Source organism: Geotrypetes seraphini, chromosome 6 (assembly GCF_902459505.1).
Source record: "Geotrypetes seraphini chromosome 6, aGeoSer1.1, whole genome shotgun sequence".
Lineage (NCBI taxonomy): Eukaryota > Metazoa > Chordata > Amphibia > Gymnophiona > Dermophiidae > Geotrypetes > Geotrypetes seraphini.
The window spans coordinates 227,400,587-227,427,471 of record NC_047089.1 but is presented as its reverse complement, the minus strand read 5'-3'; the positions used below and the strand labels follow the sequence as shown (position 1 = coordinate 227,427,471).

At 44.7% G+C, this 26,885-nt stretch overlaps 1 protein-coding gene across 9 annotated transcripts in view; it reads right to left on the bottom strand.

Moving 5' to 3' along the window:
• TIAM1 (TIAM Rac1 associated GEF 1) overlaps window positions 1–26,885 on the bottom strand; it is a 460,276-nt gene that overhangs the window by 182,554 nt on the left and 250,837 nt on the right. For all 9 annotated transcript variants that reach the window (XM_033949522.1, XM_033949519.1, XM_033949524.1 and 6 more), the window contains 3 exons: window positions 19,436–19,621; window positions 9,366–9,512; window positions 3,298–3,372 (listed from right to left, as the gene is read on the bottom strand). In XM_033949522.1, the coding sequence (XP_033805413.1) occupies window positions 3,298–3,372; window positions 9,366–9,512; window positions 19,436–19,621 (408 nt within the window). The remainder of the gene's footprint in view (window positions 1–3,297; window positions 3,373–9,365; window positions 9,513–19,435; window positions 19,622–26,885) is intronic.

Sequence of the window (26,885 nt, the reverse complement as noted above, 5' to 3'; positions counted from 1 at the left end):
ATCCCGCTGGCATTGTGGGGGGTTTGGGGGGTTGTAAACCCCCCTCATTATACTTGAAACCGAACTTTTTGCCTGTTTTTTAGGGAAAAAGTTCAGTTTTAAGTATAATGTGGGGGGTTACAACCCCCCAAGCCTCCCACAACGCCAGCGCAATGTCTGTTAAGTAAAGTGGGGGGGGTTCCCCCACCACACCACACCCCCGTCGGAGCCCTTTAAAATAGTGCTTTTCTTCGGCGCGCCATCAACCTTGCACTCAGTTGTCGGCGTGCCGTTGTCTCACGCGATTTAGTCCCGCCACCGAAGCTTACATTACCCTTGTGAGCTCATGGCGGATCACAATAAATTCAACTACTGGAAACAGGCCTAGTTGAACATAATATCCTACCAAATTCCAGATGTTTCACAGATTGGAAAGCATGGGTGGGGAGGAGGAATTTGATAATAGGACACTTATAAAAATTCCCAAAACCTGCCTATTTTGATATCATTTTATAAAGAATTTTTCACACGTAAAGTACTCGTATGTTTTACAGACCGGAGATGGTGCTATTACAATGTAACACAAGTGCAAGTAAGCATGTCCGCATTGTCTGGACAGAGCTACGATAGCAGGACATATTTATGCACTCCTACCCCAGCTGAGACAATTTTCAAGCACCATTCTGATCTCATGTGCAACTTTCTTTAAATTAAGCGGGGGTGCTGAAAAGTTCTCAGCCCGTCCAACTGCCTAAATTCTGAGCATTATTTTGCCACTGGTAGCCGAAGAGAGTGCTATTTTATCTTGCAAAGTGCCAATTTGCAGAATGGTAGTGCTATGTTTTGACATTGTTTCAGATCACAGATTGAACCATGTCAACTAGAGAATGACACGGTGACAAAATTAATCACTGTTCCCGTCCCCGTGGATAACCGCGGGAAATAATCCCGTGTCATTTTCTAGTGTCTATTTCAAACTCAATCCTTCTACACCAGCATTCTTCAAAGCAAAGCTTGCGGGTCAGTGGTTGAGGCCATGCATACTCTGATTCTTCCCTCTCTCCTTAAAGAATGACATGAAGATGGTTTCCCGCAGTTATCCATGGGGACGGGAACGGTGATGAATTTTGTCACCGTGTCATTCTCTAATGTCAACGAAAAGTGTGGAATTGTCTCGCGTGGAACTCTGAGACGTCGTGAAGTTCCCATTCCTGTAGAAGAAAACGCCAAAGGAAATCCATGAATGTGTGATGCAAACTAGAGAATTGCGCGGGGACAGAAATCCCACCCATCCCCACCCGTCCCCGCCAGGATCCTCTCCGTCCCTACCCGTCCCCATCAGGATCCTCTCCGTCCCCACCCATCCCCGCAAGGAATTACCTCCATCCCCGCCTGTCCCCATAAAAAGCAGCAATTACTTCTGACAGGATCATCAATTCCACAGTTTCTTTTGCTGTTTTCCTTATGGAATCTCTTTGGTGGAACTCTTTTTTTGTTTTCTGTTCAGGTAATTAACTTATAAACCCCCTCTTTTACTAAGGCTGACGTGTCCATTATATTATATGGACGAACCCTTCTTCCAAAGCCTTCCATCCCCTTGGGAATCCCGTTGGCTAGAGGGGGGTCCCCATGGGCCAGAGGGGGGTCCCCATGGGTTATGGGGGGATTCCCGTGGGACCCCCGCAATTCCCGCGATCCCCGTTCCCATGCAGACCTCTAATGCAAACATTGAGTGGCAAATGCCCATCATGCTCCGGAGTGAAGAAGTGTGGTGTAAACTTTCAGCGTGAAGATTTGGGAGGCCTCAAACAGTGTCAACTCCTGAAATTGTTGACCATGTCCATGGTCTGATTTTGGAAGATCGGCAAATAGTGGCTAAAACAATTGCTGAGACACTACAGAGATATCCAGGAAACATGTTGGGTGTATAACCAATGAGCAGCTGGGGATGCAGAAGCTTTCAGCCAAGTGGGTGCTCAAATGTTTGAATGTTGATGAGAAATGATGACGAGTGGACACTTCCAAGTTGATTTTGCCGCATTTTCAGCAAGCTGGTGCCAGCTTTTTGGAATGACTAGTTACTGTTGATGAAACATGGTTACACCATTATGATCCTGAGACAAAACAACAGTCCATACAATGGTGGTACTCAGGTTCTCCAAGGCCAAGGAAATTCAAGACCCAAATGTCAGCAGGTAAGGTCATGGCCACAGTGCTTTGGAATCAGGAAGGTGTTGTAATGACTATCTTCCAAGGGGCCAAACAGTTAATGCAGAATACTACTGTAACTTGTTGCTGATTAAAGAAGGCATTGAAAGATAAAAAGGAGAGGGAATCTGCAGAAAGGAGTTCTCTTTTTGCAAGACAATGCACAAGGCTAGCAGTTGGGGTTTCAGTGCATAGACCATCACCCTACTCATCAGATCTTGCTCCATCTATTTTCCGTTTCCAAACCTTAAAAAGAGTTTGAAAGGGCAACAATTTTTGGAGGCGATTTGGAGTTGATTGCAGCAGCAGAGCAGTATTTTAGTGACCAGACATCAGAGTATTTTTTGGAAGTGTTACAGAAACTTCAGACATGATGTGCCTAATGCACCATGTCTTTTATTAATTTGGGGTCCAAAAATGCATTAGGGCTTATTTTCGGGGGATGTCTTATTTTTTTCATGTACAACAATCATCTCTCCCTTCCTCTTCTCCACCCCAATTCTTCCTCTTTCCTTTCTCTTCCTCCCCCCTTGTGCAGCATCTTTCTATTCCTCCCTCCCATCCCCCTGTGCAGCAGAACTCCACCGACCCTCCCACTGTGAGACTGACATACCTCCACTCCGAGACCTCCAAAAACAGCAGCAGCAGCAGTGCTCTGAATAGGGCTGCTTCGTGGCCTTCCCTGCCAGGGCCTTTCCTCTGCCGCATCACTGATATCAGTGACATGGCAGAGGGAAGGACCTGGCGGGGAAGGCCATGAAGCAGCCCATTCAGAGCGCTGCCGCCATTGCTGCTTTAGGAGGCCTCAGAGCGGAGGGTTGGGGTGAGGGTTGCTGAATCGACGAGTCCAATTTTGGGGCGAACTGAGCAGGGATGAAGTATGGGAGTGTTGGAGACATTCAGGGGGGGAGACTTTGGGGGTCGATCTTAACTAGGGCCTATTTTGGGGATAGGGCTTATATTAGGAGCATCTTTAAAAATCATGCTAGGGCTTATTTTCGGGCTAGGGCTTATTTTCGGGGAAAAAGGGTATATACTATATAAGTGGTATACTATAAATATACTAAGCAAAATTTTTTTCTGGAAAATCAAGTTGTTGGGTTTTTTTACCTTGCTTTCTGATGTAGTTTCATCTAACATTCCTTCCAACGATTTCTTTACAGAATCCTCATCTTCACCAAACACCTGTGCAACAAAAATCCGTTTGTTAAAGTACATAAAGGCAAGACAAAGATCTTGCTACGCAGATTGTGCTCTCATATTTTTATTGAGGTTACCAGCTGCAACAGTTATTGTGGACTTCATCCTACCACAGCTAAATTTCTTTCAAAACATAATGCCAGTCTATTGAGGGGCAAATGTGAATACTTTTGAACTGACTTGCTGACACAGAGAATAGATTAGAGCAGGGGTGTCAAAGTCCCTCCCCGAGGGCCGCAATCCAGTCGGGTTTTCAGGATTTCCCCCATGAATGTGCATGAGATCTATGTGCATGCACTGCTTTCAATGCATATTCATTGGGGAAATCCTGAAAGCCCGACTGGATTGCGGCCCTCAAGGAGTGACTTTGAGATCCCTGGAGTAGAGGGAATCAATCCACAAAAAAAATAAATTAAATTTTTTTTTTTTTTTAAAACCTCCACAATTGATCTCACGTGTATTTTCACATCTCGATGGGACCCTCCCTGATTTATACAAACTAAAACCAGTTGCACAGGGTGTGTTGTTCTGACAGGCAGAGAGACAAAATGAGAACATGCCTTGACGTTGTGTGCTGTGTTCCCAACCTGTGAAAATAAGATTGGGCACGGTTTCTTTGTGCGTCTGTCTACTTGTCAGGATATTACTTCATGTAGCTACGTTTGACTAATCTGAACAAAATATAAATCTAGCAATATTTAGAGGTGCGTGTCCTTTTTAGGTACTCATAGTCAACCAGAATCTCCGATTATCATTCCTTTCACTAATAATATACAGGGAGATTTAACCTAAAATTAAACAAGGGTTAAATGTCACAGGGTCCCTTTTACAAAGCCCCAGTAGTGATTCCCATGTGGCAAAGGCGATGTAGCCCATTCAGTTCCTATGGGCTGCATTGCATTTGCTGTGCCGGGACTCACTACTGTGGTTTTGAAATAAGGGTCCACAGAACCTTTGACAACTGCATTTAGATTAAAACTGAACAGGAAAACCTCCCCCCCCCACCCCCCCACTACAAGAAGTCACTTTAACTCTCTCCACAATAAAAATTTGGTAATCAATGGAATTATATATACATTAGAGTCTCAACTCAAAATCTCAAGTATAGGTGGTTATGGCAAACATTTTCAGAGTATTAAGAAAACTCATGCATATTAGACCTCTTTTCGAACCAGATTCATTTCGACTGGTTGTTCAAATTACGATATTGTCCCAACTTGACTATTGTATCATCTACGTGGGCTGCAAAGAATCCTTTCAGAAAAAGCTTACAAACATTGCAGAACACAGTGGCATATCTGCTATGTAGGGCTTCAAAATTTGACATTTATTCCGTTGATCTTAGAATTACATTGGCTTCCGACTGGAACTCATGCAATTTTTAAATTATGTTCCCTGGTGTTATTTTTAAGGTTAAGCACCTAACTATATGTCAAAACTTATTTATACACAAATCAGAAACTATAATACATCTTTTAGAACCTATTTAGGTCTTCATTTTCCATAGTGTATAAGTCTATGCATACATCATTATTTTCATACCAGTCTGCAAAATGGAGGAATTTCCTACCTATTGCTTTAGGTGTCAGGTCAAAAGCGCGCCGGGACAAAGGCGCGCCCAGACAATTGAGCGCAGCGCGGAGGCACGCGCCGCTCTAAATTACTGTTTTTAGGGCTCTGACGGGGGTGTGTGTGGGGGGGGAACCCCCCACTTTACTTAATAGACATCGCGCCGCGTTGTGGGGGGTTGTAACCACCCCACATTTTACTGAAAACTTCACTTTTTCCCTGTTTTTAGGGAAAAAGTTAAGTTTACAGTAAAATGTGGAGGGTTACAACCCCCCAAACCCCCCATAACGCCGGCGCGATGTCTATTAAGTAAAGTGGGGGGTTCTCCCCCCACACACCCCCGTCGGAGCCCTAAAAACAGTAATTTAGAGCGGCACGCGCACCTCCACGCTGCGTTCAATTGTCCGGGCGCGCCTTTGTCTTTCGCGCCGTTGTCTATGAACCATTGCTTTAAGACAAGCGGCTCGTTATAAATTTTTTTCATAAGATGTTAAAAACTTTTCTATTTCATAAGCTTGTCATACGCTATGATGATATTGTTAAACATTGTTAAGTTCCTGGGAATTCCCAGGGCTTTTTTTTTGTCAATTCCGTAATTAACTCAAGAGGTACATGTGGATTACAAGTGTCTAATAATGTACTGAAGGGCACACGAAAAGCACCTATGTTTGGTTTCAGACATCTGCTTGATAATACTAAGAAACTAGAGATATGCATATTTGATTTTTTCCCTAATTTGGGGTCATATTTTTCCAGTTCACGCCCACTAATAAGCATTTAAAAAGATTTAAATCAATTGTAAACTTGTTAAATTCATTTGCACACATTAACATTTTTAATGCCTGTTAATAAATCAAATGCATGTTAGTATATGCAACATTTCTGTACATATACACCTGACCAAAGCTCATAGAGACGTTCAGACTGAGTACTTAAGAATCTCTCAGTCAAAACATATAGAAAAAGAAACTTCCATCTCAGAAATGGTCCTTGGACCCTTACTGCCTCAGTCTCCTTGGTAAAGACACCAATTAACTTTCAACTCTCCCTTACAGATCTTAGGTTCCAAGAGCTTTCAGCCCCAAATCTCTCACATCATTAAAAACTGCTTTTATAAACTTAAAATCTATTCTGTTCATCATTTATCCAATCAGCATACGGAATCCTCACACACTCATTTGTCATATCTCATCTAGACTACTGTAATTCCAAACTATATGATGCCAGAGTTCATTGGCCACTGGCAGTTAAATTGATCACTAGTTCTAATAAATACAATCATGTTACTTCGTTACTCCAGGAAGAGCATTGATTAGCAGTCTCACACATAATCTCCTTCAAGATCCTCTCCTTGGTTCACCAGATACTTTGTTCAGATGTCCTTTCCTACCTCTCCCGACTGCTCATCCAGCACTTTCTGTATAGAAAGCTTATATCGTCTCAAGCCAATGGTCTCATTGTGTCATCCTTCAAAACTGTCTGCTTCAACTTCTTACATACACAAATACTGGTACTTAGTGTAAGCGGTCCCTCCTTCTGGAACACTCTCCCTCGCTCACTTTTCACTTAGACTGTTCTTACACTAAGTTTAAAACAAATCTTAACATTTTTCTTTATGAAGATGAATTCCATCTCTAATTCCCTCTCCCCTAGCCCGCCAGAGAGATGATGTGCAGCAATAATACAGAAGGAAAAATGAAGTAATGTTGCCCCCCCTTTATAAAACTCTAGTGAGACCTCATTTAGAATACTGTTTACAATTCTGGAGACCATACCTTCAAGAAGAAATGAACAGGATTGAATCGGTACAGAGTATAGCTACTGAAATGGTCAATAGTCCATGACATAGTGTAAAGGGACAGACTTAAAGATCTCAATGTGTGTACTTCGGAGGAAAGGTGAGAAAGGTGCATGAGGAGAGTATTGCGTTCAGTTCTGGTCTCCTTATCTCAAGAAAGATAAAGCAGAACTAGGAAAAGTTCAAAGAAGAGCAACCAAGATGATAAAGGGGATGGAACTCCTCTCGTATGAGGAAAGGCTAAAGAAAAGAGACGGCTGAGGGGAGATGTGATTGAAGTCTACAAAATCCTGAGTGGAGTAGAACGTCAAAAATTACAAAGACTAGGGGACACTCGAAGTTACAGGGAAATACTTTTAAAACCAAAAGGAGGAAATATTTTTTCACTCAGAGAATAGTTAAGCGCTGGAACGCATTGCCAGAGGTTGTGATAAGAGCGGAGAGCGTAGTTGGTTTTAAGAAGGGTTTGGACAATTTCCTGGAGGAAAAGTCCATAAACTGTTGTTGAAGCAGACAGGAGAAGCCACTGCTTGCCCTGGATCAATGGCATGGAATGCTGCTACTATTTGGGTTTTTGCCAGGTACTTGTGACTTGGATTGGCTTCCGTGAAGACTGGATACTGGGCTAGAAGGACCATTGGTCTGATCCAGTCAGGCTATTCTTATGTTCTCTTTCAATTGAGAGGAAACTCTAGAATGAGAGGGCATAAGATTAAGGTGAAAGGGGCTAAACTAAAAAGTAACCTCAGAAAATACTTTTTCATGGAAAGGGTGGTGAATGTGTGGAATGGATTTCCAGTGCAGGTGTGGAGAGAAAAAGTATATCTGAATTCAAGAAAACTTGGGACAATTACATTGATTCTCTGAGGCAGGGGTAGGCAACTCCGGTCCTCGAGAGCCAGAGCCAGGTCAGGTTTTCAGGATATCCTTAAAAATATGCATGAGATAGATTTGCATCTCAAGGAGGCAATGCTTGCAAATCTATCTCATACATATTCATTGTGGATTATCCAGAAAACTTGACCTGGCTCCGGCTCTCGAGGATCAGAATTGCCTATCCCTGCTCTGGGGGAAAGGAAGGGATAGTAGATGGCATGCTTAGGCAGACTAGATAGAAAAATGAAGACAGATAAAGACCATATAGTCTACGTTTCATTTCTCTACATTCATAAACTTTGAAATGCACATACTTAAGGTCCCAGGCACTCTCAATTAGCAAGCATATTCTTAAACTTGTATTCACAGAGTCACAGGTTTAGGGTCTCTAATAAAAAGAGATCTGTAAACACACTGTAGGAATAAAAAACTGAAAAAGAAACAGTAGGTAGTTTTGAAGAATGACCAAAACGATCTCTGGTGTGTTCAAGTGATTATTCAGGGAAAGGCAAATTTGATCACACAGTACAGAAGCTGCCCTCATGGACCTGAGATGACATATCTAATATAATAAAACCCTTACCCGCACATACGTAGTTGAAATGGCGTGATCCCTGCCACTGTGATTTGTGCTTCCGTGGCCGTGTTCTATGTGTGGTGCGTAAGAGGAGCCTGCAGTGCCGATTTTACCCATTGCCGACATCGCTTCCTGCCAACGGTTGTGTGAGACCCGGGAGGACAGCGGGGGGGATGAGAAACGCTACTGATGTCTGGCCTACTAAGGGACAGGGGGAAAAGGGAAGGGGTGCTGCTGGACGGGGGGAGGTAAAAGGAAGGGAAAAGGGCTACTGCAGGACAGGGAGAATGGAATGGGTGCTGCCGGACAGAGGGGAGGTAAAAGGAAGGGAGAACGGCTACTGCATGACAAGGGGAACAGGCAAGGGGTGGATGCACAGGGAAGGGGGGAATGCTGCTGCTGCTCCACAGGGAAGGGGGGGGAATGCTGCTGCTGCACAGGGAAGTGGGGGGGGGGAAGAGGGAAAGGGGGCCAGGGAGCAATCTTGGTTTGCTTTGGGAGAGGGGAGACAGAAAGGCAGGCAGCGCACGAGAACGAAAGACAGACAAACAGAAAGACAGCGGGCAGGGAGAGAGACAGAAAGAAAGACAGACAGATAGGAAGCCAGAGAGACAGACAAAAAGACAGACAGACAGACAGACAAAGGGGGCCAGGGAGAGAGACAGACAGAAAGAAAAGACAGACAGCGGGAGGGAGGGAGATAGAAAGAAAAATAGATATACAGCAGGAGGGAGAGAGACGGAAAGAAAGGAAGAAAGAGAGAGGGGCAGGGAGAGACACAGAAGAAAAGAAAGACAGACAGACAGACATACGGTATATTCTAGCCCTTTAATGTAATGGGCTTAAATATTAGTTCCCTATATTAGTGTGCAGCATTCAAGCACATCCTACCACTCATTGTTTGGTTCTTCAGAAACATGTTCAATTTCCTCTTAAAAATGCATTTGTGTTGAAGTATGTTCTACACGTTAGGATTCTGCTGTCCTTACTTAAATCTCAGTGGATGTCCCTTTATTCTGTTTATTTGCTTTAATTCTGGTAAGATATTTTGATGTAATTGTACTAGGTAATCTTTTCTAAGAACATTAAACCTTGAGATGTTGATGCAACTTGAAATGTGTCTCAAATTGGTACACCAAGATCTTTCCTCAGTCTCACCTGGTTAATGGTAGGCCGCTCTTGCTTTTTCTTAGAGGTACTATCCAACCCCCAAAGAGAAGAAAACCTGCTTTTCCTTTTGCTTGTTGATCTTGATATTGCCTGAGTCCTCCTCCTCACACCAGATTCACCGGTACGAGCTGCCACCTGCCTCAGAAACAGGGTAAACACGGTTAATATTAGCACACGCATGCACACACGCAAAAATAGTAACACTAGGTGCACTTACTAAAGAAGAACTTGCTTACCACATCTTTTCTGACTTCACATGCAAGTTTTTCTTAAATTATAAGATAAGGATGACTACCTCCTTATTACTAGGGTTACCAGATTCTCTGTAACGAAAATCCGGACCCATGGCCCCGCCTCCAGGCCCACCCCACCCCATTCCACCCGAGTCATGCCCTGTTCCGCTCCCAGCCCCGCCCCCAAAACCTGTTCGTTTGTCAGGAGGGCATCTGCGTAGGCGCCGATGTGAAGCAATGACATCACACGCCTGCGCGCACATCACAGCGTTACATCCACGCATGCGCAGATGCCATCTCGACGTTGCTGCTAGCTAGAAGCTTTTCAAAACCTAGACAAAGAGCCGGGTTTTGAAACACCGTCCGGACCCCTGGACATGTCTTACCTGTCTATATGTTTCACTTTTGCTTACACCAAGTGGTGTAGTGAGGGAGGTTGGCACCCGGGGTGGTGGTGCTTGGCATCACTGTGTTGTGTGCCCCCACACTCTTTCCTGCTGCTTGGACACTCCCCCCCCCCCCCCAATTCTTCTACACCACTCCAGAGCCCACCTCTTGAAATATTCACCGGCGTGAGCAGCATCTTCTGCCTGCTGCATGCGCTAGCTTCCTTCTAACGTCACGTCCTGGTTCCATGACCAGGAAGTGAAGTCAAAAGGGAGCCGATGCTGGCGCAATCATCAAGCAGACGATACCGCTCGAGCTGGAAAACATTTAAAGAAAGAAAGCCAAGGGGGAAGCCACTGCTTGCCTTGTATTGGGAGCATGGAATATTACTACACCTTGGGTTTTGGCCAGGTATTAGTGACCTGGATTGGCCACCGTGAGAATGGGCTACTGGGCTTGAAGGACCATTGGTCTGACCCAGTAAGGCTATTCTTATGTTCCAAGTAAAGGACAATCAAGCCATTGTAGCATCACTGATGAGGTTGGCTCTGAGGCACTGTGGAATGAGGTATTATGACATCACAATCTCAGATCTGGAATGTTGCTTTCATTGAGGTTCCAGAATCTTGCTATTCTTTGAGATGCTGGAATGTTGCTACTCTTTGGGGTTTTTTTCCAGGTACTAGTGACCTGGATTGGCTACTGGGCTTGATGGAGCATTGGTCTGACCCAGTAAGGCTATTCTTATGTTCATATGTGTGCCAAGTATAGGGCAATGAAGCCATTAAGAACATAAGAAGTTGCCTCCACTGGGTCAGACCAGAGGTCCATCTCGCCCAGCGGTCCGCTCCCGTGGCGGCCCACCAGGTCCTCGACCTGTGAAGTGAATTCTTGACCTTTTTTATAACCTACCTCTACTTCTATAACCTACCTCTGCTGCTATCTGTACCCCTCAATCCCTTTATCCTTTAGGAACCTATCCAAACCTTTCTTGAACCCCTTTACTGTGCTCTCGCCTATCACAACCTCCGGAAGAGCATTCTCTGTGTAAAAAAGAACTTCCTAGATTTGTTCTAAACCTGCCCCCTTTCAATTTCTCCGAGTGACCCCTAGTGGTCGTGGTTCCCCACAGTTCGAAGAATCTGTCCTTATCCACTTTCTCTATGCCCTTCAGGATCTTGAAGGTCTCTATCATGTCTCCTCTAAGTCTCCTCTTCTTCATTGTAGCATCACTGATGAGGTTGACTCTGAGGCACTGTGGAATGAGGCATTATGACGTCACAATCTCAGCTCTGGAATGTTGCTCTCATTTGGGGTTCTGGAATGTTGCTATTCTTTGAGATGATGGACTGTTGCTACTCTTTGCGTTTTGGCCAGGTACTAGTGACCGGGATTGGCTACTGAAAGAACGGGCTACTGGGCTTGATGGACCATTGGTCTGACCCAGTAAGGCTATTCTTATGTTCTTATGCGGGGGAGTGGAAAGGAGGAAAGGCGTTAGCGCCCCGCCCGTAACCCCCATATTACGCCCCTGTTTACACCATATGCTGCCTATTAACATGCCTATTATGTATGTTTTAATTTGGATTGTGTTGACATTGAGTAGTACACTATACTGTATTGTGTACTGTTATTTGCATATTGTTACTGCTGTAATTTATTGCCTATACCGGCGTCCTATACAGAATCAGCCCCCGAATGCTTGAGTGTTTGGAACACCATTGGTAGATGACTACACCAAAGTGCACGTGTTTAGCTATTAGCAAAATATATCAAATTTCTGCTATTTTCCACAATAAAGTGCAAATAAATAATAAAACACTGCTAGATTTTTTTGCATAGTGTCTTTTTATCATTATTTGATGATAGGAGAATGCACAGCCTTTTCGGCTCTGTCAGTCCCCTGGCCTGGAACAAGATGCCGACACCAGAGGGGGCCGGGGCAGGCAAAGTCAAGAGCTGTGTGCCTGTTTACTGCAGCTCCACAACTTCTCAATGCACTCCCGCAGATGGAGAGGGGAAAGAGGGAAGTGACATCTGTAGGAGAGGGATGCTCTGTCCCAGGAGGCAACCAAATTAGGTACGCAACTGTCCAGAGGAGCCCCTTCTGATTGTTGCATCCTAAAACAGGGGTCCTCAAATCCAGTCTGCGAGGGCCACAGTCCAGCCTAGTTTTAAGGATTTCCACAATGAATATATTTAACGCAGCAAATGACAGTAAATAGAGACCCGCACGGTCCATCTGGTCTGCCCACCACTCTGTGCGGCCCCAGCCACTGGTTTTTAAGTCTCCACCATGCCAACCATATAAGAAGCCCAATATAATCTTGGTTATAACCATATATCATCCCCAAGTGTTGCTGACGGTACTCAGTCAAGGTGTCTTCCCTTTCCCCCTGAGCTGCACATCACCCTCAATAACAGCAAACAACAAAGTGATCTTGACATTGCCGGGGTCCTTCTCCTCTGAAGCTTTACTTGTCATTTGCAATTTGCAAAATACATACCTTAGAAGTCTGTCCAGCTTTGGCCTTGGTTCCCACTGCTCTTGCCCCCCCAAAAAACACCTCAACAGCCATATTGCGTTTCCATCCTCTTTCTATTTAGGCATTCCCTGAGCCTATCACACACATTTTTTAATTCGCTGACTGTTTTTGACTCTATCAGCTCTACTGGGAGTGTGGTCCGGGGCCTAGTTCTCTCTCTGTGAAAAAGTATTTCCTGATATTATTCCTAAGTCTACCTCCCTGTAATCTCAGTTCATGTATAAGATCTACAGTATTTTGCATTCACTGCTGCATAAAAATAGATCTCAAACATATTCATGGATGAAATCCTGAAAACTAGGCTGGGATATGGACCTTGAGGACTAGATTTGAGGACCTCTGTTCTAAAATGAAGATGGGAACATGTAGGATCACCACTTCCTGCGATAGGCAGAATTAAGGTAGCGGGGCAGCAGCTATACCTAGGCAGGTGCCTAATGTTATTTATTAATTAATTTTCTATACCATTCTCCCAGGGGAGCTCAGAACGGTTTACATGAATTTATTCAGGTAATCAAGCATTTTTTCCCGTCTGTCCCGGAAGACTCACAATCTATCTAATGTACCTGGGGCAATGAGAGACCAAGCGACCCATCCAGGGTCACAAGGAGTAGCATGGGTTTGAACCACAACCTCGGGGTGCTGAGGCTACAGCTTTAACCACTGTGCCACACTCTCGGACCTAGTATGATAAAAGATAGCTTGGTAAACTGCCTACAGGGAAATCTATCCATGGCTCCTGAGGGATTTTGTTCTGGGGCTGATGTAAAAATCAGGAGCTTTTTCTAAATATGGCATGAGAGTAGCTGCATCTGCAGTACTAATCTCCACGAAAGCGGCCCTGGGAGTTCTGCACAGAAATAATACACAGTAGCTGCAGCCATGGTTACCCTCACAGAACTGCTCCGACAGTTTTGTAAAATGATTTCAACTAAGGATTAGAAATACAGAAAATGGCGGCTAGCAGAAGAAATTGTCATCCACAAAGTGGGGAAAGACCCCCCCCATAGAAGAATATAGGCTCAACAAGTCAGATATTTTTCAATATCTAAAGGTTAAGGATCTCCTACAGCACAGAGCACTGACAGATCATAATGAGGAGATTCTACTGGAGCGAACTCTTAGTACTTCATTCCTTTCCCATCCTATCTCCCATATCTGCATGCAATGCTCTTAATACAATGTTTGCAAAAATCACCCCACCTCAAGTGGAAAAGACTTAGAGGAGACATGATAGAAACCTTCAAGATCCTGAAGGGTATAGAAAAGGTAGACAGGGACAGATTTTTCAGATTATGGGGAAACCACAAGTACAAAGGGGCACTCGGAGAAATTAAAAGGGGACAGGTTTGGAACAAACACCAGGAAGTTCTTTTTCACCCAGAGGGTGGTGGATACATGGAACGCGCTTCCGGAGGCTGTGATAGGCCGGAGCACGTTACAAGGCTTCAAAGAAGGTTTGGATAGGTTCCTAGAGGATAAAGGAATTGAGGGATACAGATAGGAGTAGAGGTAGGTCATAGGGATAGTCAGGGACCACTGCTCAGGCAATGGTCCTGATGGGCCGCCGCGGGAGCGGACTGCTGGGCGAGATGGACCTCTGGTCTGCCTCAGCGGAGGCAACTTCTTATGTTCTTAAGTAATGGGAGGCGATCCTGGGAAATGTACAAGAAGGAGGGGGGAAGGGGGATTTATCAAAGGCTGCTTAATGTTTCTCTGGGAAGCAACCTGATAAATTATAAGATGTTTCATCAACCATACGAAACGCATGAAAGTTTGCAAAGATCTATGGGGATGGGTTGTGGGTTTTGCTGTGGGAACTGTAGTCAATTGAGAACCTTCCTATCTGGTGGTCTTATTCCAAAATGCAGTAACTTGGGTGGGGGAGGACCTTAACTGAGGGGATAGTGGGACAACTGGTGGAGCCCTTTCTAATAAATTAAAGAGTTAAGGGTGTTAAATCAGGAGCTGATAGATTAGTGGTTATGACGGCAGCTTGTCTTCACATATCAAGCCAATTGAAAAAGTAGATGAACTACCTGATGGGCTGGTCTTGATGAAGTCAAGAGGCCTAGCCATGGGTGGGACTGGGCCAACTCAATGAGATCAGACCCACCCAGCAGTGGTGCACCCTTGACAGGGCCAGCACTGGGGGAGGAAAACCTGGGCCCCACAGCTATGGAAGGCCCTCATCTCCCTCTTCCCCAGTCTACCTTATAGGTGTCTTTTATCATAGGGCTGCCAACAGTGGCAGATATTCCCATATGCTGCCTGTGGCAGACCTGGAAGCCTTCCTTCTGTATGCCACCCCCCTCTCCCCCATGATGCAGTTTTCTGATTCTGCTGAGGCAGAATGTGGTATTGAACAAACTTCCTGGTCAGCCATAGGCGGTATATGGGAATCATTGCTGCTGCTGCGGGCAACCCTATGATAAAGAGAGGGAAATGAGGGGGAGGGGGGTAGGGTTACCAGATTTAGAGGACTATCCGGGCTCCCAGACAGACTTTTTAAAACCCAGCATTTGTCCGGGTTTTGGAAAACTCCAATGAGCTCTGACCGCATCTGGAGGGCCTCTGAGCATGCGCGGATGGCATCACACACATTCGCGCATGCTCCAGGCTCTCCAGACGTGGCTAGAGCTCATCTGGAATATGAGAGGAAGTTTTGTGGGGGCGGGGCTAGAGGCAGAATGGGGCGGAGCTAGAGGCAGAACTGGGCGGGGCTGGAGGTGGAACGAGGCGGGGTCAAGTGTCCAGGGTTTCCCAGAGAAAAATATGGCCATGTGCTAATGGCAGATATCGATTCACTCAGCAACTGCTTAGCCCATATTAGTAAAAAAAACTATCCCTAAATTAATAAGGAAAAGACGAGCATTACTGCCGTGAAAAAAAAAAGAAAGCAGAATTTCAGATGGCATGTTTTTTTTTTGTTTTCCTAATGAACAAGGACACTCATTTAAAATGTGTACAACATCTTTTGTAATTTGTTTCATTTAATGGCATGGCATCATGTGTGTAGTTTTCCTTGTCCATATTGTGTTGGAACAACACGCTCCCGATTCTCTCTATTATTTCTCTATATAAAAGCACACATTAGAGCTCATATTCAAAGGATACGCAAGATTAAAAAAAAAAAATCGTTAAAAGTTTTCTTCCAATCTGCATAGCAGAGCTTACTAGCTCTAAACCAGCTCACTCACAAGTTGTTCTTTTTTTTTCCTGTTTTGCGGAGGAGGAAGCAATAGGAGATTGGATAATTATGACTTTAAATAAAACTGTCACACCCACCACGTTCAGCTGGAAGGAAACCTACTTGAAAACATTCCCACACCTGGTCCTACCTGCCTGCTGGACCCCAGCCAGAACACTGGCTTGCAAGTGAACAGGGCAAAGACTTATCCGTCTCTGTTGCATCTGTGTTTTCTGATTACATGTGTTTGCTGTAGCGGACGCTACATTTTGCTGGGTGACAAAATGAGAATGCTGTGTTTTAAATACATGGCACAGAAAACTAAAAAAGGACATCTTCCTCTCGTATGATGAAGAGGAGGCAGGCTGCTTGTGGGAGGAAACTGGCATATGGGCCGTCCTACCACCCAAGCACCTGCTGATCTTGGCAGAGACTATCGGCTCAGTGGAAAAATCTGTCAGAAGGCAAGAAACAAGGAACTTTCAGTTTTCTCGTTGCAGTCTTCCAAGAAATGCTGATCAGATATTCAAGGATTCTCAAGAACGGGAGACAAATTTAGAAAGTGAAATCTTTAAAGCAATTCAAGGCACAGGCTACTCTTTAAAGGCTACTGTCTAGACTAATGCAGACCAGAGTGCTGGAAGAACTAGAAGGTCAGGCTTTCAAACTGGAACATGCTGTTTTCAAGATGTAGTTCGGCAAATAGGAAACTGTGCAAAGATTCTTCACGTGAAAAATATCCCTTACTCCAGTGGTTCCCAACCCTGTCCTGGAGGACCACCAAGCAAATCGGGTTTTCAGGCTAGCCCTAAAGAATATGCATGAGAGAAATTTGCATAGAATGGAAATGACAGGCATGCAAATCTGCTCCATGCATATTCATTAGGGCTAGCCTGAAAACCCGATTGGCCTGGTGGTCCTTCAGGACAGGGTTGGGAACCACTGCCTTACTCTGTTACCGTACTGGTCTGATGTTATGTGCTAGTTTACATGCTAATTGCATAGCTTGTTGTGGGGTAGGAAACGGGCAGGAAATGCTGCCAACTGGATATCAAGTGGTTGTACTCCTTTTCTCCTATAAATGATTGTTCTACCTCTTTTCCCTTATGTTTCCGTTTGTCGTGTATTCGTCTAAAGTAGGGGTGTCAAAGTCCCTCCTCAAGGGCCGCAATCCAGTCGGGTTTTCAGGATTTCCCCAATGAATATGCATGAGATCTATTAGCATATAATGAAAGCAGTGCATGCAAATAGATCTCATGCATATTCAATGGGGAAATCCTGAAAACCTGACTGGATTGCGGCCCTCGATGAGAGACTTTGACACCCCTGGTCTAAAGTATTAGTTAAACTTTCCCAATTTTATATTTTTTAATGTAATGCACACCGCTTTGACAATTTTTTAAAGAGGTATATCAAATTTTAATAAACTTGGAATTTGGTTTGTGTTTAGGCTTCGCCAATGCCAGCCATTTATTTTGGCATTTATGCCCCTGATTCTATAAAAGACGGGTGCGCTTAGCCAATTTAGGCACCTTAATTTTCTTAATTGGCTTAATCAGCACCATTAATTGAAAGTGCCATTAAAAAACAATTTAAAAATTAATTTGCCTGTAGGAGTCTACACTGAGGCAACTACCAGTGCCTACATAAAAGAGTAGGCCTGGTTAGGGGCGGAGTTTGGATGTGGAATGACTTAGGCGCTGCTAGGGTCTACCTTAGGCGGACTCACTTAGGCCAAGAAAACCATGGCTTATATGGCAGTGCACCTAAGGATTCAAGGCATAACAGTTGATTGAAAACTGTGCCAAATGGCACCTAGGACTTAAGACGCCATTTATAGAATTAGGCCCTTAATGACTAGGCTAATTGCAGGAATTCCTAGGATGGCACTTATTACTCCTGTCTTAAAACTACTACACTGGCTTTCTCTGAAACAAAGAGTGCAATATAAAGTAATGTCTATATTGCACCATAAACTAACCCCACACTCTAAGGGATATTTATTGACCAGGAAGGGCACTGAGGTCAAAGGGAGGGATGAAGTTGACAGCAACCAGGGAACTAGGAGTGCATTATGTGGCGACGAAAGCTGGAATGTTTTTGGTGTGAGGTCAAAAGCGCGCCGGACAAAGGCGCGCCCAGACAATTGAGCGCAGTGCGGAGGTGCGCGCCGCTTAAAATTACTGTTTTTAGGGCTCCGACGGGGGAGGTGTGGGGGGGAACCCCCCCATTTTACTTAATAGACATCGCACCGTGTTGTGGGGGCGTTTGGGGGGTTGTAATCCCCCACATTTTACTGAAAACTTCACTTTTTCCCTGTTTTTAGGGAAAAAGTTAAGTTTACAGTAAAATGTGGAGGGTTACAACCCCCCAAACCCCCCACAACGCCGGCGCGATGTCTATTAAGTAAAGTGGCGGGGTTCCCCAACAAAACCCCCCGTCGGAGCCCCTAAAAACAGTAATTTTGAGCGGCGCACGCCCCCGCGCTGCGCTCAATTGCCTGGGCGCGCCTTTGTCTTTCGCGCCGTTGTCTATGAACCATGTTTTTGATTGCCAGTGTGGATTTGTGGCATGCCCTTCCTGTGACCCTAAGACTGCACTGACTGTGTAACTTTTAAGAGATTATTAAAAACACAGCTATTTGTTGATGGTTATATGTAATATATAGCAGGCAGACAATACATTGTTGTATCTGGTATTTATGTCTTAAGCACTAGCTAGGCAGAGAAAGATCAGACAATGTACTTGTACTATGTGTTGATATATGTTTTATACTATGTAAGTTTATTTTTGGAAACCGCTTAGATTTAGGCGGTATATAAATGTTTTAAATAAATAAAATGTATTAAAATGGTACTTCAGGTTTTGAGCAATGGCCTCGGCTCTCCTTCTGACATCACTTCCTGGTCCTGCAACCAGGAAGTGGCATCAGAAGGAGAGTTGAGGCTGTTGCAAGCAGCAGGTAGAAGATGCTGCTTGCTGCCAGCAAAGATTTGAAGAGGTGGGTGGTGGAGAGGTGCCAGCACTCCTGGCAAGACAAAGCCTAGGGCGGTTTGCCCGCCTCCCCCTCGCTATACCACTCAGCCTGTGATAATGAGGTTAAGACACCTGCTTGGAAGCAGTGCTCAGGTGAAAGATCCTATAATATTCCCGGTTCCCTGGATCATCCAGACCAGTCTTTTTGTGACTGCAACCCCATGATAGCCACCAAATAAAATTGTGTGATCCCCCTGGAGGGGCAGAATAAATGATGGAGAGCTTATCCAGGTCATGACTCCAACTGTGCTTTTATGACCCCCATTTGGGAAGCTCCAAACCAGACCCAAGTTATCCAGAATCTTTTCTGTGGTTGATATCCCAATTATAAATATAAATAGCAGTGTTTCCATTATTTATGTGTTATTGCTGCAAAACCATGAGGATGACGCTGGAGGACCTTTCCGGACTAGTACAAAACCGATTTCTTTTTAGATCCGCAATTCATCAAGTTGCAATGACTCGAGCACGAGTCGATGGCACCTAACAACTACATTGCTGCAAAACACACAAATTCAAAGCAGGTGTGATCAGGGGCTGCTCAAAGAATTGCATGCGTATCCTCAGTCTAGCACAGGAATACATGTTCATGTGGGAAATGTTCTAATCGCCTTTTGCACCTCCTCTGAGATACACAAAAGCGACACTAAGATAACATTAACTCACCAGTGCATGAAATGAAGATACTGAGAAGATTCCTAGGCGACCCATGGACACTTTAGTTGGTCGACTTGCAAACGCCAGAAGCCTCTTTGGATTTGGCAATTCGCCTCCTTGAAGACTAGCTAAATAACACCGATATCGAAACAAGTCCATCTGGAACTGTTCAAGATTTTGCTCCCACACAAATATCTGTCAATAAAACACAGGTGCAGATTATCAAAATGTACACGCTGTGGGGATAGTTTTCTGTGTACAAGGCATGTTTTACATGTGGAAGAGGGCAGTTACAAAATTCTGTGCAGGTATGTATGTGTAAAAAGAGTGTGCACCGTAAAATCACAACTATTTTTACACAATCTATATGTAGGCATTCCCAGGAGCCTAGTTCGGACTAATATTTGGACTAAAGAAAAGTGATCACGTTAGTCCCTTCTACAGACTGCTGCACTGGTTACCAATTGAGGCACGAATTCTATTCAAATTCTCCTGCTTTTGCTACAAACTAATCTGGGGAATGACCCCCAACTACCTTCTACCTCACTTTGAATTCTACTCCTCCACTAGGTCTACCAGAAACCGCAACCTCTTTGCATACCCGAAAATCACAGGCTGCAGATATCGAACCTTCCTAGACAGAACATTCAAGTTTCAAGCTGGTAGACAGCAAACTTGGCTAGGCTACTTCACTGATGTCGCTAGGTTGACCTACAGTGTCTTCTGGAAAGAATTAAAGACCACCTTGTTTAAGAAATTCATGTCCTAGCCAGACTTTCTCCCCACGATCAAAGCTACCACACCTCACCCGAATTCTTTTTTCCTCATTATAGGTACCCTATATTTTCTGTCTTCTATAATGTCCTTTCACAATTGTACCCAGCTTCTCACTGGTGCCCGATCATTTTCAATGTACTATGAAAACAAGTTAATTCTTATTCTGTAACCTATGTATATTTTTCTTCTAACCAATTTGCACCTTGTAATCACTGACTGCTCAATGTCCTCTTATCTATTTATACACTGTAATTCGCTGACTGTACAGCTTTTCTTCATTGTGAAACGCCTAGAAGTCGCAAGACTATGGCGGTATAGAAAAATGAAGTTATTAGTAGTAGTAGTAGTTGCAATATACACCTGTATCTTATAAAGTACACTTTTAGATGTACAGTGCGTGCATACATTTACACCATGTGTTTACGCTTATGGAAGAGGATTTGCGGTCTACTAAGGATCATTCTACAAGCCTGTTTCTTAAAGGTTACGATGGAAATGACTCCTGCCCGGTTAACTTGCTTGTCCAGCGCGAACTAGTCATTTTCAGCAACATTTAACTGATTCAGTGGCAGAGAAAGAGGGGAGGGCATCCGGCCCAGGTGCCGGCACCCGTCCTCCTCTCTGCAACACCCCCCCCCCCCCCGTGCCCTTCCCTTCTCACATACCTCGTTAACGTTCCTGGTGCAAGCAGAACCCCAACCTGCTGCTCGCATCAGCTCTTCCTCCGACTTCACTTCCTGGACCCGCGCCTAGGAAGTGACGTCAAAGGAAGAGCCGACGCTGGTGCGAACAGCAGGTTGGGGTTGCTGCTCGTGCTGGGAATGTTAAAGAGGTAGGGGGGAGTGGGCGCGCGTGCAGCAGTGAGGAGCGGATGAGGGTGGAAGTGGAGAAGAGGGCAGGGCAGGGGCACCTCCGCCCCGGGCACCTCTCACCCTCGTTACGCCACTGAACTGATTTGCTGATTAGTGCTGCGGTAACTTCATGTTGCATCCCCTTCTACGGCAGTTAAGATTCTACTGTAAATTCATTGTATACATTGATATCTTGTTGTGAAGCACCCATTTCAGCTCATCATTCCCTCCCCTATCCGACTCATTATTCCCCTCCTAATTCCCCACCTGAGCACCATATATAAATTCACCCTGTTGTCATATGTCTGTCAAAATTAGATTGTAAGCTCTATCAAGCAGGGACCATTTCTTGCGTGTTTAACGTACAGCACAGTGTGCGTCTGATAGCACTATAGAAATAATAAATTCTTGCTCTAGCTGAACTACACTGAATCCTTGTTGGAATCTGTGGTATATAAGAAATCATATGGTATGGTCAACTGGCTATCATTTAGCCTGTTCCTGGAACCCAGAAATTCAATGTCAGTGCTTGGACATGGCCCGGAACTGAATTTCTGGGCATAACGCTGGGTGCCACAAGCTGAATATCGATCCTTATACACTTCTCCCTCATTATTTGCAGGGGATAGGGGCCGAGCCGGACCGCGAATGGCGAAAAACCGCGAATATCCAGCTCTGACCCATCCCCACCTCCCTTCCACCTTCCCCTGGCATCCTGGCCTTACCTGGTGGTCTAGCTGGTTTTCGGGGCAGGAGTGATCTTCCTACGCTCCTGCCCCGTGCAGATAGCCATTAAGAAATGGATGTGGGGAGTTCCCGTAGTCTCTCGAGGGACTACGGGAACTCCCCACAGCCATTTCCTAATGGCTATCTGCACGGGGCAGGAGCGTAGGAAGATCACTCCTGCCCCGAAAACCAGCTAGACCACCAGGTAAGGCCAGGATGCCAGGGGGAAGACAAAAATATGGGGGGGTTTCCCTCCCCCCCAAAAAAAAAATTGCGATTATGTGAAATCGCGAGTAGGAAAACCACGAATGGGGAGGGGGAAGTGTGTGTGTGTGTATATATATATATATATATATATTTTATTTATTTTTTTTTTTTTCTAAACAGTACAGGTATTGATGAAAGCCTGTGACCTGTTTGGTTTTCGATATGTCCACTTGCATGTACAACAGAATCCTCCTTATCTGACATTCAATCCATTGAACCAGGAATTCATTTTTGTCATTGCACAGGGGCAGGATTATATGAAGGACAAGAAGCATGCATGCATGAAGGCACATGCTCCTTTACAGCTTTGCAGCATCACTGAGAGATTAAACCTTTTAAGCAGCACTGGGCAAACAGAAGGTAAGAAAGGGGAAAAGACAGATGTGAGGGATGGAAGGGGAAGGGACGGGAGGATGTAGAGGGCAGGGAATGGGAGGGAAAGGAAAGGAAAGGGAGAATGCAGGGTGCAAGGAAAAGGGTGGGGATAGGCAGGGAAAAAAGGGACAGATCCAGCATGGGCGTGGGGAGAAAAAAGCAAAGGGTAAAGGGAAGGAGCACACTGGGTAAGTAATATGCTTGAATTAAAAGCTCAGATGCCCAGCTTGTTCCCCTAGCACCCAGGTAATGAAAATTTATTATATTCTCTAATATTATCCAAAGGAGTCTACTGCTCAGACTCAGAGGGTCACACTATATATGTCTCTAAACATATACTCACTTTCTCACTCCCAAGGTTTAAAGCACTATGTCCCAAGAGCCTCAGCAACACCATTTAAGCCTCAAGCATTTCATTGCTTTAAGCTTTATGTGCCCACTCAGACTCAGAGAGTGACATAGAAAGCTAGTTCAGATGGAAGCACACAGTTTATGAAACATTTATTCCGCAAGCAACTAAAAAAACCTGGCTATTCTCTAACATGTAATTTCTTTTCCCTTACTTTTCCACTCGATTTATAAACTTATGTAAACCTTTTCCTACCCTTTCTCATTTTAAGTTCTTGTAAACCGTGCCGAGCTCTACGTCCGTGGGGATGATGCGGTATATAAATTTAAGGTTTAGTTTAGTTTAGTTGCACTCAGTTTTCTGGGTATGCGATGCAGAAAAGGGTTTGGGGCAGAAGCTATCCTGCGCAAATCCCTGAGTTAAAGACTGGCGCACATTTAAAATGGTTGGTAATTACGGTAGCTATTCTGTCCTGATGCAGAGAAGTGCTGCAGATGACTTTATAGCAGTGGTCTCAAATTCAAACCCTTTGCAGGGCCACATTTTGGATTTGTAGGTACTTGGAGGGCCTCAGAAAAAAACAGTTAATGTCTTATTAAAGAAATGACAATTTTGCATGAGGTAAAACTCTTTATAGTTTATCAATCTTTCCTTTTAGCTAAGTCTTAATAATAATATTGTAATTTATAGCTAAACAGACATATGATCAAGAAATTGTTTTATTTTACTTTTGTGATTATGATAAACATACCGAGGGCCTCAAAATAGTACCTGGCGGGCCACATGTGGCCCCCGGGCCGCATGTTTGAGACCACTGTTTTATAATGAGCAAAAAGCAGGAACTTGAATGCCAACTGTGAGAATGAGTAGAAGGGTCTGTTTGCTCTTCAACTAATGTCATTACCATCCCCCCCCCAAATCCCCTTTCCTCCAACATCAACCATAAAAACCCTGGTAGTCTAGTGGAAACCCCAACCCAAAGACAATCCTCCAATCTCCCCCTGACACCCCCCCAAAAAAAATCCCTGGCAATCTAGTGGACCCCATGATTCCATCCCTGCCCCCCTCACCAACCCCCGGTACCTTTAAGTCATCAGTGCATGGCTTTAATGCAAGTTTCTTCATCAGCCTGTCAGTGATTCTCAATCCAGTCATCAGGACCCAATCTGGCCAGTCTGAATTTCAGGATATCCACAACAAGTATGCTTAAATCTGTACACACTCTCTTCATTGTACTCCAATTTATCTCATGTGGATATCCTAAAAACCAGACTAACTGGGCAAATCCAAAGGGAGAACAAATGCTCTGGTCCTAGGATGGGCAACCTCAGCCCTCAAGGGCTGCAGTCCAGTTGGGTCTTCAGGAATTCCCCCCGAGAGATCTGTTTGCATACAATGGAGGCACTGCATGTAAACAGAACTCATGCATATTCATTGGGGGAATCCCGAGGCCCACCCTGACTGCATTGAGGCCTTCAATGGCCAAGGTTGCCAATCCCTGCTCTAGTTCGTGCATTCAGAGGAGACTCAGACACTGTTGAAGCTGTTTGCACTGGCATGCTTTGTATCAATAGTGGCTCTAGATATAATGAAAGTTTATAACACTCAAAGGGAAAGGGAGACTATTACGATTTTCGATAAGCTATCTTCAAAGATAAACAACCGCAAGACAGTAAATAACCATGCTTCAGGGAAAAACCTCTGAATGTTTTTATGCCGATAAGATAAGCTACATGAACAGAGAAGCTCCAGCACAGAAGTACTTATAAAAAAAAAAAGAGAGAGAAAGGCATAGCAAACATATTTTGTTTTCAGTTTATTATCAATATATGAAAAACTTTATCGCAACAGTGCACATATAAGTATTCAGATTTCTTCCAAACCCATCCTAACAGTACTGATAAGACATACTTGTCCTTTCAATCCAAATCAGGAAAACCCAAATTTATTTATTTTTTAAAAAAATATAGCCCGCTACATCCGCCAGTTTTGTGAGGGTGACCAGTATCTAAATCATTCCTAGTAAGGGAGGAGTGAACTATTCCTAATTACACCAGAGGAATTCACAAAACACAGTTCAGACACCATTGCTCTTCCCAGATACAACTCTAATCCTGAAGCAATCTGCTTAGGAATGCTTGAGAAATCTCTGCCCCCCCCCCCCCAGCGCTTATCACACCAGCGACACCATTCCAACAGATCAAAACCGATCTGCAGAAGGAAATAAACACTGGGATGTCAGAGTAGAGTTTACTAGTGAAATCTCCTCTGTTTTCACTCCTTTTACAAATGAGCCCATTGTTTGATTTACTGGCCAGTTCTGCTTAATTGCTTCCTTATTTTTTTTAATAAGTTTTGAGATGTAATGGCGGCACAAAATCATCACCAAATAAGAAACATTTTGAGACCAAGTTACATTAACTCACCAGAGCGTGAAAGGAAGATAGTGTCAGGTCAAAAGCGCGCCGGGACAAAGGCGCGCCCAGACAATTGAGCGCAGCGTGGGGGCGCGCGCCACAGAAAATTACTGTTTTTAGGGCTCCGAAGGGGGGGCGTGGGGGGGATCCCCCCACTTTACTTAATAGAGATCGCGCCGCATTGTGGGGGCGTTGTGGGAGGTTTGGGGGGTTGTAACCCCCCACATTTTACTGAAAACTTCACTTTTTCCCTGTTTTTAACGCCGGCGCGATCTCTATTAAGTAAACTGGGGAGGCTCCCCAACAAAACCCCCCCCCCGTCAGATCCCTTAAAAAACTGTAATTTTCTTCGGCGCGCGCCTCCATCTTGCGCTCAGTTGTCGGCGCGCGCCTTTGTCTTTCGCGGGGTTATCTATGAACCAAGGAAGATACTTAGAAGATTACATAAGAACATAAGAGTTTCCATACTGGGACAGACCGAAGGTCCAACAAGTTCTGTGTCCTGTTCCAACCGTGGCCAACCCAGGTCACAAGTGCCTGGCAAAATCCCAAGTAGTAAAACAGATTTTATGCTGCTTATCCTAGGAATAAGCAGTGGATTTCCTCAAGCCATTTCTGTAATAAACCCTGCTAAGCTAACTGATTTCACCACACTCTCCGGCAATGAATTCTAGAGTTTAATTACACGTTGAGTGAAGAAACATTTTCTCTGGTTTGTATTAAATCTACTAAAAGCAGCTTCATCGCATGCCCCCTACCCTTGCATTTTTGGAAAGAGTAACCATCAGTTCATAGACAATTGCGCGCAAGACAATCGCGTGGACAAAATTGCGCAGACAACTCAGCGCGAGACAACTTAGCACGAGACAAATGAGCGGAAGACATTTGAGCGTAAGACAATTGAGCGCAAATTATTTTCCGAAATGTGCACGAGCGGGACAACTGAGTGCAAGACAACTCAGCGCAAGACAACTCAGCGCCAGCAACTGAGCGCAAATTATTTTCCGAAATGTGCACGAGCGGGACAACTGAGTGCAAGACAACTCAGCGCAAGACAACTCAGCGCCAGCAACTGAGCGCAAGACAACTCAGCACCAGCAACTGAGCGCAAGACAACTCAGCGCCAGCAACTGAGCGCAAGACAACTCAGCGCAAGCAACTGAGCGCAAGACAACTCAGCGCAAGACAACTGAGCGCAAGACAACTGAGCGCAAGACAACTGAGTGCAAGACAACTCAGCGCCAGCAACTGAGCGCAGGACAACTCGGCGCAAGCAACTGAGCGCAAGACAACTGAGCGCAAGGCAACTCAGCGCAAGGCAACTCAGCGCAAGACAACTCAGCGCCAGCAACTCAGCGCAAGACAACTCAGCGCCAGCAACTCAGCGCAAGACAACTCAGCGCCAGCAACTCAGCGCAAGACAACTCAGCGCCAGCAACTCAGCACAAGACGAAGAAAAAGGGGGTTTTGTTGGGGAAGCCCCACAGTTTACTTAATACATATCGCAGCGGCGTTGTGGGGTGTTTGGAGGGTTGTAACTTCCCTCATTATATTGGAAACTTAACTGTTTCCCTGTTTTTTAGGGAAAAAGTGAAGTTTTCAGTAAAATCTTGGGAGTTACTCTTCCCACTCCACTCAGTATTTTATAGATTTCTATTATAATTCCCCTAAGCCCACCCTTCTCCAAGCTGAGGAGC